Source organism: Dendrobates tinctorius, unplaced genomic scaffold, assembly GCF_039654945.1.
Source record: "Dendrobates tinctorius isolate UK_male_01 unplaced genomic scaffold, ASM3965494v1 ptg000011l, whole genome shotgun sequence".
Classification (NCBI taxonomy): Eukaryota; Metazoa; Chordata; class Amphibia; order Anura; family Dendrobatidae; genus Dendrobates; species Dendrobates tinctorius.
Genome location: NW_027361679.1, coordinates 96,845,244 through 96,857,482, shown reverse-complemented (window position 1 = coordinate 96,857,482; position 12,239 = coordinate 96,845,244). Strand labels below are relative to the sequence as shown.

Here is a 12,239-nt window from a genome sequence, read left to right as displayed (position 1 = left end):
AGCAGGCTAAAGACAATTACTGATACTGGAAAATTGTGATGTTTGCTTATCTCTGCACGGATTGCGCCATTCGCAGAACTGGTAGATATAGATACGCTATTAGTTAACTAATAGAAAATTAGTATATTTTATATCACCTTGCTGGGACACTGCAACAGCAGAGTAAATAAAATTATTGCCACTGCAAAATTGTGACTTTTGCTTATCTCTGCATGGATTGCGCCAGTCGCACAAACAGCTAGATAAAGATACGCTATTTACTTAACCAATATAAAATTAAGATTTTTTTATATTGCCTTACTGACACACGGCAACAGCAGGCTAAGGAAAATTATTGCCACTGGTAAATGGGACATTTGCTTATCTCTGCAGGGTTTGCACCAGTTGCATAACTACTAAATAAAGATACGGTATTCGTTTAACCAATGGTATTTTTTCTTTATTTCTTAGATTGCCTTTATGAGACGCGCCAACAGCAGACTCAGGGAAATTACTGGTAAATAGTGACAATTCCGTAGCTCAGCAGGTTTTGCACCAGTCGCACAACTGCAAGATAAATATTAGCAATTTAAGCAATAGATGAAGAATATTTTTAGCAATTAACTTTTAAAAAGGATATTACTGTTTGCTTGCTCTGGGGAATTTTATATGCTGTATGCAGGAATATTATGTAGCTCCAAAAAAATTGGTTTAGTATATGCTGGTACTAACTAATATTATTTGACTCTAAAAAGAGCTGCTTTGTATATTATGGTAGTGGATGAAACATTGCCTCTCTCTCCCTAAACCCACAGTCTGTTCCTAATCCTAAACTATACAACACAATGCAAATTTGCAGAGATCTGCAGTATGTACTTGCTATGATTATATGATAATGATAACACCCAGGTGCCTGCCTTTCACTCTCCCTCGTATTAAATCTCTCCCTATGCTATGTCCACCTAACAAAAAACTAATCTTCACCCTCATGAGCTCTTAAAAGATCTTTTTGGAAACACAAACTCTCCCTATATGCTCCTTTTACTCTCCCTATGCTCACACTACGCTCTCCCTACTCTATTTCCAGCTGCAATGTGCGCAAGATGGCGCTGGCAGGGATTAAATATCCCCTATGATGCTGTAAGGTCAGCCAATCACAGTCATGCCACACTAAAGATGAGGCCGGCATGTTCATTGGTTGCAAATAAAGTGCCAAACTCACTGGAATATAACGAGGCAAATACCAAATTACTCGCCGAGTAACAAATTGCCCGAATAGCATACTATTCGTGTGAGTAATGAATAGTGTCGAATGTATTCGCTCATCACTAGTTATCAATCTTATGGTGTGTAGTGGTTTAGTTAGCAAACTTTAGGTAGTTAGTAGTTTATTTAACCAAGCCCTGTTGTCTGCAAATTTAGTTCTCCTTCTTGTGGTGTGGAGTGGTTTAGTTCTCCATCCCCAAGCACCCTGCAAGCCTTGGGAATTCCAAGACTTGTGGAGCAGCCCCTTTCCTGCCTGCCCTCACAGTCACCAGAGTCACCCAGGGCACAGTCAGCGAGATGTAACGACCTTGTCCATGCTTGCTCGTCCAGGTGTCAGTGTTGAAATGCACCCTGTCACACATAGATTTTTTTCAAGGAACGGGTGATGTTTGCGACATGCTGGTATAGCGCAGGCACAACTTTCTTATGCTAGGTTCACAATTGTGTTCAGGAGGGCTGCAGATGGCTGCCTACTTCCTCCTTTCTTCCTCCCTGAAGCTCCACCTATGCTCTGCCTACTTCTGCATGTGTCCTGCGTTTCCCTGCATACCTATCATTAACATCGGGTATGCAGGCACATGCGTTGTATGCGGATGCGTCCACATGCTGTGATTTGACGTGTGCGAGGACCGCACAAAAATGCTAAATTTTGTGTTTCCATGCGGTCGCCACACACATCAAATCACCACATGCGGATGCATCCGCATACAATGCATGTCTCTGCGTATCCAATGTTAAAGATCGGTATGCAGGGAAACACAGGAAGCATACAGAAGTAGGCAGAGCATAGGCGACGCTTCAGGGAGGAAGAAAGGAGGAAGTAGGCAGCCATCTGCAGCCCTTCTGAACGTAAATATGAAACCAGCCTTAGAGAAGTAATGGCGACTGGGCAACTGGTACTGGGGGACCGTGATGACCATTAGCTTTCAGAAACTATCTGTATCCACAAGGTGGAAATGCAGCATTTCTGTGGCCAGCAGATTGTATTGGTCATCCTATTATCACAGAGATCACAGGCCATGAGTCACGCAAAACCACCTGCTGTGATCTTTGGAGCAAAGAGCTCTCAGCTTGCCAAGATCGCCCAGAGAATTACACGATTGTGCGATGATCAACCGCGGAGGCCTCTGTTCACTAAAATTAGATATTGGAAAACTTAAAGAGTGCTTCATGTCTGCTCCAATTTTGATTCAACCCTATCTTCAGAAACCATCTATCGTAGAGGTAGATGCCACAGAAGTTGGGGTGAGGGATATTTTGTCTCAAGGTTCCAAAACTCTGACTAACTTATGGCCACGTGCATATTTTTTGTGGGAAATTTTCGTCTACTGAGAGAAATTATGATGTTGAAAATCGCGAGCTGCTTGCCTTCAAGTTAGCTTTTGAAAGATGGAGGTGTGATTTCTTTGTCCACCCACCAGAGTGGTATAGTTGTGTATACCTGTATCCACGTGAGCATTACACTGCACCTGTTTTAAATAGATTTGCTTCTCTACAGTAATATAATGTAAAGAAAGCCTGGCTATTGAGAAAAAATTAATTATATTTTTCTCCGCAGTCTCGGGCTTTCAGTCATAGAGGTGTGCCTGCACAGCTTCAGTCACCACCCCGACACTTTGACTGACAGCCATCTCTACATAGATATGATGTAAAGACGACTGTCAGTCAATTTTCCAGGGTGGGCTTATAGTTGCTGTTCACTGTATACTGAGTGGTGACGGAATCCTCGTCGGCACACCTCTATGACTGAAAACCGGAGGCTGCTGGGAGGAATAAATTTAATTTCCTTTCCATAGTTGTGGCAGCCGGGCAGCTATAGAAAGCTATAAACCTGCACATTGACTATATCTGCAGGTCAATATCTTTTTGAGGACATGACAGGTTCCCCTTAAATGTGATTGTCTAATTCTGACTACAATCACTTCCTCAATTTTAAGATAGTGTTCACAATTATGCAACCACATTATTTTAGTTTTGTAATTTTTAATTCTCCCCCTCAAAATAATTGTAGTTTGTTTCTTAATGGATTTGTAAAAGATTATGTGTGAAATTAACAGTGGAAAAAGTTCTAAAATGATTCTTCTTGGTATGATTTTTTTTTACATGACAAAATCTGGCATTTTAACAGCAGTAAAAGTACATATCAAGTAGCAATATTACCATTTGCTGGACTGAGCCCACCATAAATATACACCGCATTTTTCGGACTATAAGGCTAGTTTCACACTAGCATTTTGGGCCGCAGCGCATGGCCGCCGCTAAGCCCCGCCCCCTGCCCACCCCCTCCGGTCATCTCCACCTAGTATCGCACACAGCTGCATGGGATCTGCACACCCTGTCTTTAGCATAGGGTGCGCAGACCGTGCACTGACCGTGCGCTAGTAGACTTTTGCGTGTGCTGCTCCCTTTTGACAAAATGCAACATGGTGCATTCGGCGCACACCAGCGCACCGTCAAAAGGGTGCAGCGCACGCAAAATTCTACTAGGGCAGGTCAGCGCACGGTCTGCACACCCTATGCTAAAGACAGGGCGTGCAGATCGCATGCAGCCGTGTGCGATACTAGGCGGAGATGACCGGAGGGGGCATGCAGGGGGGCGGGGTTTAGCGGCGGCCGTGCGCTGCGGCCCAAAACGCTAGTGTGAAGCTAGCCTAAGATGCACTTTTTCCTCCCAAAATGTGGAGGAAAATGGGGTGTGCCTTAAAGTTCGGATGTACCGGCTTTCAGTTTCAGCAGAGCAGCGGGTAACAGAGGTAGGAGCCGGCGGCTCCTGTGCCCACTGCTAAAGAGAAATGAATATTCATTGCATTCCACACCCATGGGCGTGGAGGGCAATAAATATTCATTTCTTTGTGGCATCCTGGTATGATTGGCCCCATCCTTATTCTGGTATGATTGGTCCCATCCATATTCTGGTATGACTGGACACATCCTGGTCTTGGTATGCATGGCCCCATCCTTATTCTGGTATGATTGGACCCATCAGAAAAGAGAAAAAAAAAGCCAATAGACTTACCTTCCTCCGCTCCCTCGCAGCGTCCTGCTTCATTGCCTGCAGCTGCTTAATGCTTGCAAGCAGCACATGTCAGGGACGTGATGCGCTGCTCACAAGCAGATCATAGCTGCCAGAATATTCACCGGGACTGTTCATCGCAGAGAGCAGTGAGTATTTATTGTTCTTCAGTAGTGCGCAGTGGCAGCCGGAGTCTTCCTGCTGCTGCCATTGGTCACGTGTGCCGATACATAAGAAAAATTAATATTCTGTATAGTTATTTCTCTTAAGTAGCAGCATACGTGACTGCCGGTAGCAGCAGGAAGCAGGTGGCTGACCCTGTGCGCTACTAAAGAGCAATGAATACTCTGCGATCAACAGTCCCAGTGAGTATTCCGGACACTGTGCTCTGCTTGCGAGCAGCGCATGACGTCCCTGCCATGCGCTGCCTACAAGCATAAAGCAGTTGCTGGTACCGTAACAGGACGCTGCAAGGGAACACCGGGAAGGTAAGTGTAAAGTTTTTTTTTTTACATCTTTTCTGATGGGGCCATGCAAACCAGGAACGGGATGGGGCCAATCATACCAGGATAAGGATGGTTCCATGCATACCAGGACTAGGATGGGGCCATGCATACCATGATAAGGATGGGACCATGCATACCAAGATAAGGATGGGGCCCTGTATACCAGGATGAGATGAGGGCCTTGAATATTAGGACGAGATGCGGCCATGCATACCAGGACGATATGGGGGGCCCTGCATACCAAGAGGCGGATGAGGCCATGCGTACCAGGATAGGGATGTGGGTGATCATTCCTGCCAGGATAGGAATGAGCGATCCATGCATAACAGGGTAGGGATGAGGGGGCCATGTGTATCAGGATGGGGATGATGGGACCATATACTGTATACCAGGATAGGGAATATTAAGTACAGAATTGACCACATTTTTTGCTTCAAATTTTTTTCCTAATTTCCTCCTCTAAAACTTAGATGCGTCTTATGGTCCGGTGCGTCTTATAGAAAAAAAAATGGTGTGTGTGTGTATATATATATACACTCACTGGCCACTTTATTAGGTACACCTGTCCAACTGTGTGTTAAGACTTAATTTCTAATCAGCCAATCACATGGCGGCAACTCAGTGCATTTAGGCATGTAGACATGGTCAAGACAATCTCCTGCAGTTCAAACCGAGCATCAGTATGGGGAAGAAAGGTGATTTGAGTGCCTTTGAACGTGGCAAGATTGTTGGTGCCAGAAGGGCTGGTCTGAGTATTTCAGAAACTGCTGATCTACTGGGATTTTCACGCACAACCATCTCTAGGGTTTACAGAGAATGGTCCGAAAAAGAAAAAAAATCCAGTGAGCGTCAGTTCTGTGGCCGGAAATGCCTTGTTGATGCCAGAGGTCAGAGGAGAATGGGCATACTGGTTCGAGCTGATAGAAAAGCAACAGTGACTCAAATTGCCACCCGTTACAACCAAGGTAGGCAGAAGAGCATCTCTGAACGCACAGTGCGTCGAACTTTGAGGCAGATGGGCTACAGCAGCAGAAGACCACACTGGGTACCACTCCTCTCAGCTAAGAACAGGCATCTGATGGCTACTTTCAGCAGGATAATGCGCCATGTCATAAAGCTCAAATCATCTCAGATTGGTTTCTTGAACATGACAATGAGTTCACTGTACTCAAATGGCCTCCTCAGTCACCAGATCTCAATCCAATAGAGCATCTTTGGGATGTGGTGGAACGGGAGATTCGCATCAGGGATGTGCAGCTGACAAATCTGCGCCAACTGTGTGATGCCATCATGTCAATATGGTCCAAAATCTCTGAGGAATGCTTCCAGCACCTTGTTGAATCTCTGCCACGAAGAATTGAGGCAGTTCTGAAGGCAAAAGGGGGTCCAACCCGTTACTAGCATGGTGTACCTAATAAAGTGGCCAGTGAGTGTATATATATATATATATATATATATATACACACACACAGTATATATATATTTATATATATATATATATTATATATATACACAGTATATAAAATTCACAGATAAGGGGCATTTAACAAGCTAGGTTTATTATCACATTCTTACTTATCTATACCCATTTGTACCAAGTCCACAAAGTATGGATTTGTAAGGTATATTTTTCTATGCGTTCATACATTAATGTCAGCTGTACACACATATATTTATTCATATCCATTATGACTGTGCAGTGTCAGAGAACTATGATTCTGCAGATTAACCCCCATCAATACAGGTTAATAGCGTTATTTTACATAACACGTTACCTTTAACCCCTTTGCGACATGTACCATAATAATACAAACATGTCAGATCCCCTCTGTTTGGTGCGGGCTGCGGCGCTGAGCCCACACCTTTCCAGGCACATGACAGCTGATGTAAATCGCAATCGACCCGCAGCTAACTAGTTAAATGCTGCTGTCAATTTCTGACAGCGGCAATTAACCCGCGCTTACAGGAAGTGCGTCACTGGCTCGGGTATTTCTGCTACACACATGTGATCTGATCACTGCCTGTGTGTAGCAGAGGTAATCAAATTACTGCAGCTTCTAAGCTTCTTGACTATTGAAGCATGCAAAAAGTAAAAAAAAAATGTTTTTAAAATATAAAAAATATGTAAAAGTTCAAATCACCCCCTTTCGCCCCATTCAAAATAAAACAATGAAAAAAATAAATATAAAAAATATGTAAAAGTTCAAATCACTCCCTTTCGCCCCATTCAAAATAAAACAATGAAAAAAATCAAGCATACATATATTTGGTATCGACGAGTTCAGAATCACCTGCTCTATCATTAAAAAAAAAATAATTAACCTGATCGCTAAACGGCATAATGAGAAAAAAATTAAAAACACGAGCATTACGTATTTGGTTGCTGCAATATTGCAAGAAAATGCAATAATGAGCAATCAAAACATTGTATCTACACCAAAATTGTATCAATAAAAACATTAGCTCGGAGGTCAAAAAGTAAGCCCTCACCCAGCCCTAGATCACGAGAAATGGAGATGCTACAGGTCTCGGAAAATGACGCCATTTTTTTAAAACAAAATTTTGGATTTTTTTCACCACTTAAATTAAAAATAACCTATATGTGTTTGGTGTCTGTGAACTCATAATGACTTGGAGAATCATAATATAGCAGGTCAGTTTTACCATCTAGTGATCATGGTATAAAAAACAACTATGGAATTTCACTTTTTATGCAGTCTCACCGCACTTTTTTCCCATATTCCAGTACACGATATGTTAAAACCAATGGTGTTGTTCAAAAGTACAACTTGTCCCCGCAAAAAACAAGCCCTCACATGGCCATACTGACAGAAAAATAAAAAAGTTATGGCTCTGGGAAGAAGGGGAGCGAAAAACGAAAATGCAAAAATGGAAAATGTCCTGGTGTTAAAAGAGTTAAACAATAGACTATCGATTGAGTAACTGCTTGGTTTTAGCAACCTTGATACTATCACTGGAGAATAGCCATCTGAAAATCTTGGCAAATGAATTTTTCATTTCTTGATTTCGTAGGCTGTATATTATTGGGTTTGATATTGGCGTCACTATAGTGTAGAGTAATGAAAGTATTTTGTTCATGTTGTACAAATGTCCTTGATTTGGGGCAACATATATTGCGATCAGTGACCCATAATACATAGACACAACTGATAGGTGAGAGCTGCATGTAGATATGGCTTTCTGTTTGCTTGTACTAGAGGGAATTTTAATGATGGTTTTGATAATACAGAAATAAGTGAAACAGATGAATATAAAAGATGGTAGTGTGACCAAAACAGACAATACTTTTGATTCTAGGTCAACCATAGTAGTGTCTGAACAGGACAATTTTAAAACCAGGAGATAATCACAAAAATAATGATCAACTATAAAGGGGCCACAGAACATAAGTATATATATAAGGGAGCATGATGCACTGGATAATATTAACCCCCCAGCCCATGCGCCTATGGAGAGATTTCTGCAGAGCTTGGAATCCATAATCGTGTAGTATTGGAGTGGGATGCAGATAGCGAGGTAGCGATCATAGGACATTATAGTGAGAAGAAGACATTCTGTTACAGTGATATTACCAAGTAGGAATATCTGCGTGAAACATCCTTCCACGGATATCGTGCCATCTTCTGTCAATACGGCGCCAAGCACATTTGGAATGATGTTAGAAGTGAATATGATTTCCCCAAATGAGAGGTTACAAATGAAGAAATACATTGGAGAGTGAAGGGTAGGACTAGTAATTACAACAGTAATAATCAATGTATTTCCTACTAATGCTGTAACATATATCATCAGAAAGAAAAGGAAAATGAGCGTCTTGCCATTATGGATGTCTTCAAATCCTTGAAGGTAAAATTTCCAGTCTAGTGTCTTGTTATTGTCCATCAAGTGTTATTCAAGTGTACCTTGGCGAAAATGTAAAAAAATAAGCTAAGGTCATTCTTCCAACACAAATTTTTACTTTATTTTATTACATTCTAGTTCAGTGCTAATTTCCTTCTGCATGGGTGTGAAAAGCTCTCTTGGTGCTGAAGCCAACCTTGGTTCCTAAAGATTCACATGATAGTTGTCAGTTGGACAATCATTGAGCCATCCACCATGGGCCTGACATTCACCCGGTAATTACAGTTTATCCATAATTGTGTCATATAACATGATGAGCCTTATAGTGTGTGCAGAAAACATTTCCAAGAGAGAATCTAAGAACTCAACTATGATCACCCCTTCTCCAGACACTATTCTGCTGGATTTTCTGTTTCTATAATTGTACTTACAGAATATTAGTGGCATGCACTTTTTGGGTTAAAAAGCAAACAAACACCCCCCCACACACCTTTTTGGCTGAGCAGTAATGGAAAAGAAGGCTGTAGAGTGAAATATGGGTGTTTGCGTGCAAGTTGTTTCAAAAATGTTTATGATTAAGGGGATATTAGTCTCAATGGATTAATTGAATTTTTAATGGGAAGAAAAGTTACATTTTGAATCATTTTTACATATTTACATGTAATGTGATTTTTGTGAAATATTATGATCATATTATCAGCGATTGATGTGCATTTCTGGAGTAAGTTACTCTACTCAAGTGACATAACTTTTCACGAATTTGACAACAACCATAGCCACGGCCTGTCCAACATATATCCCGCCCAAGCTATGCCCATATGGGCGTAGCAGGTAAGGACTGGCATGTAAGCGAGAAATGTCACATTATTTTTATAGCAGCTTATTAAGGTGTTTTATGCCAGAATTCTGGTGTACATTCCTTAATGAATCAAAGCTTAAGTTTTTGCTTTGGTGAATTGGAGCCTGCATTTAACACTTGCAAAGATTACATTTGTCTGAATAAAGACAAGAACATCAAAGTTAAAAAGTAACTACACTTATTTGTTTTCGTTAATCAACAGTGCAAGTGAAGATAATAAACTTTGTAATATATTTTTATCAGATATAGATCCCATTGGTTAGTCACATTTTGTCTTCTGCACTGAAAAAACTGTGTACTCAAAACGGCTTGAACCTGTCTACAAATCAGTCTGCAGTGAGAGATCAAATGACATCATCTTGCTTTAAAGGGGACCTGTTACTAAATCAAAAGTAGCCTGTGCTTTTCCTGCTGCTCCCTTGAGTTCACAGAATATTTTTTTTTAATATTTGCTTTTTTATGCATTGCTACTTCTTATTTATTTTACCAACAGGGCTTTGCTTACAGGATAATAATACAGAGCATTCGTGTTATATTATTGAAATTTTCTAAATAAAGAATATATACAAAAAAATAATACAGAGCAGCCTAAAGACATGCCCCTAAAGTGTGCTGTGAACTACACCCTTTTGGTAAAGACCATAAAATTAGCACTAACTATGAAGGCCTATATCTTTGGAATAGTATGGCGGATAAAAAAAAAATTCTAAATTCTGAGGGGAGCAGCAGGAATAAAACAAGAGCAAAAACTGGCCACTTTTGACGTAGTGACAGATCCTCTTTTAGTCTATGGATGGGGTAATTGGAGTGGAATTAAAACAGAAAAGCAGAAGGAGAAACTGCTGCGGCTTCCATTGAAGATTTTTAATATGAAAACCTCACATAAATAGGTTATTGTAGATTTCCGAAGTTGCATTCTAATCCTGGCCATTAAGGGGCCTAAATAAGGTAGCAGATAATGGTTGGCGGTGTTGTGATAGTTTTTGTATTAAGGCCTAGTTGCTCCCGGTTATGTCTCTTGTCATCTGCTAGGAACCATTATATGTCCGGTGCCTAATACAACAGCAAGAAGTTCAAAATAAAAAAAATTTGCTTAAAAAAATATATACATAATTTTATTTTTACCCAACATAGGAAGGTCGCTGGGAAATTCTGTGTGGAAGAAAAAGGAAGGTAAGAAATAAGAGTATTGGTGATTAGGTTACTATTACAATACTACTACGATACTACAGTAGGGATGTTGCAGGTTTCTATTCTTTTGGAGACCCCAGGTCAGGTGCATTTTTTGCCCATGCTATAATACAGATAAGTGTGGTACGCTGATTTATTTGCTTTTCCTGTAGAAGAAATCACATAATTTTCTAGTAAGGATATATCTCTTAAAATTATAGAAATGATCTTTTCAATGCTAAAGATACCACAGCCATCACATGTTATACCTATTCATAATAATGGGGGAAATAAGTGACAATCATCAGTTCAGTATAGTATTCTCACCTTATAGATGCAAAGAAACCTGTAGAGTTAAGCTTATCTTCCATTTATTATGCCAGAAAATTACACCTTAAAATACATGTTTGGAACATATAAGTAGGGGAAATATCCAGCTATATAATTACTAACATCTCCAGGGAATTTTAGTCTTTATTACACAGCGGCATTGTTAAATAAATTACCCTCAAATAAATCTCATTGTGGATGTTGTTTTTAATAGGGAATAAGCAGCTTCTTTTATAACCTGATTGATTTCCCATTTTGTAGTATTGTTTAATCTCTTGCTTCATTGAGATCAGGGACAGACATACAACCTTTGCATATTGAATGCGATATCAATTTACTGCAAGAGAAGAGTAAGGCTGCTCTCCTAATGTCATGAAATGACAGTTCCAGGCAATGTCTCTGTTGTGCCAAATTTAAGCCACTTCCTCATGTCTGTCTTCACAATGTTTCAATGTACTGTATATCTAATGTCTTGGAAAGTTTTTTTGTTCCATTATCCAGACTAATTAATTTCAACAATGAGATCCTTTTGCTGCGTTGTAAGCTGTTTATGGACCATGGCTTTTACTGTAAAATGCAACTAAGAAAATGTCAGGAACATCTAGAAAAGCTAAACTTTTATGGGGTTAATCAGAATCACTTTAAATGATGGCAGCTGTGTACGGACTACTATTTAGCATGATTTTATCCCCTTCACGGCATATGATATAACTCTACGTCATGATTGGGAAAGTATATAAACATTGTATAAACATTCATAAACAATGAGGTGCCGCATTTGACTGTGTGAACAGTGTCCCGAAGAGAGGAGGCAGGTGAGGTTCCCCACCACCTCTTTACAATGGCACAAGCCAAGCTAGGTGTCACGGCCAAAATAGTGGGGAAAATGGCCTGGTGCGTGGTTGGTAGCAGGTAGTAGGAAATGTTTGGACTACTGCTTTGCGCAGGGCACTAACCGCCTTTTTAAGTGGACTAATGTGGACAGCAGTAGGCAAGCTGTGACCACAAAACAGCGGGATAAATGGCCTGGTGCGTGCTTGGTAGCAGGCAGAAGGAAATGTTTGGACAACTGCTTTGCGTACGGCACTAAACGCCTTTTTAAGTGGACTATTGTGGACAGCAGAAGCCAGGCTCTGACCCCAAAAACAGTGGGTAAAATATACAGGTGCTTTATAAAAAAAAGGCAGCACTAAATGCTAGTACTCTGTGTGCTTGAAAAATATTGCTTCGCCTCTAACAAGAGCTGTTTTAAGAT

At 40.7% G+C, this 12,239-nt stretch overlaps 1 protein-coding gene across 1 annotated transcript; it reads right to left on the bottom strand.

The window, feature by feature from the left end:
* Positions 1–7,692: 7,692 nt before the first annotated feature.
* Positions 7,693–8,667, bottom strand: LOC141100433 (olfactory receptor 11A1-like). The gene has a single exon (XM_073588947.1). The coding sequence runs from the start codon at positions 8,665–8,667 to the stop codon at positions 7,693–7,695; it is 975 nt and encodes a 324-aa protein (XP_073445048.1).
* Positions 8,668–12,239: the final 3,572 nt, after the last annotated feature.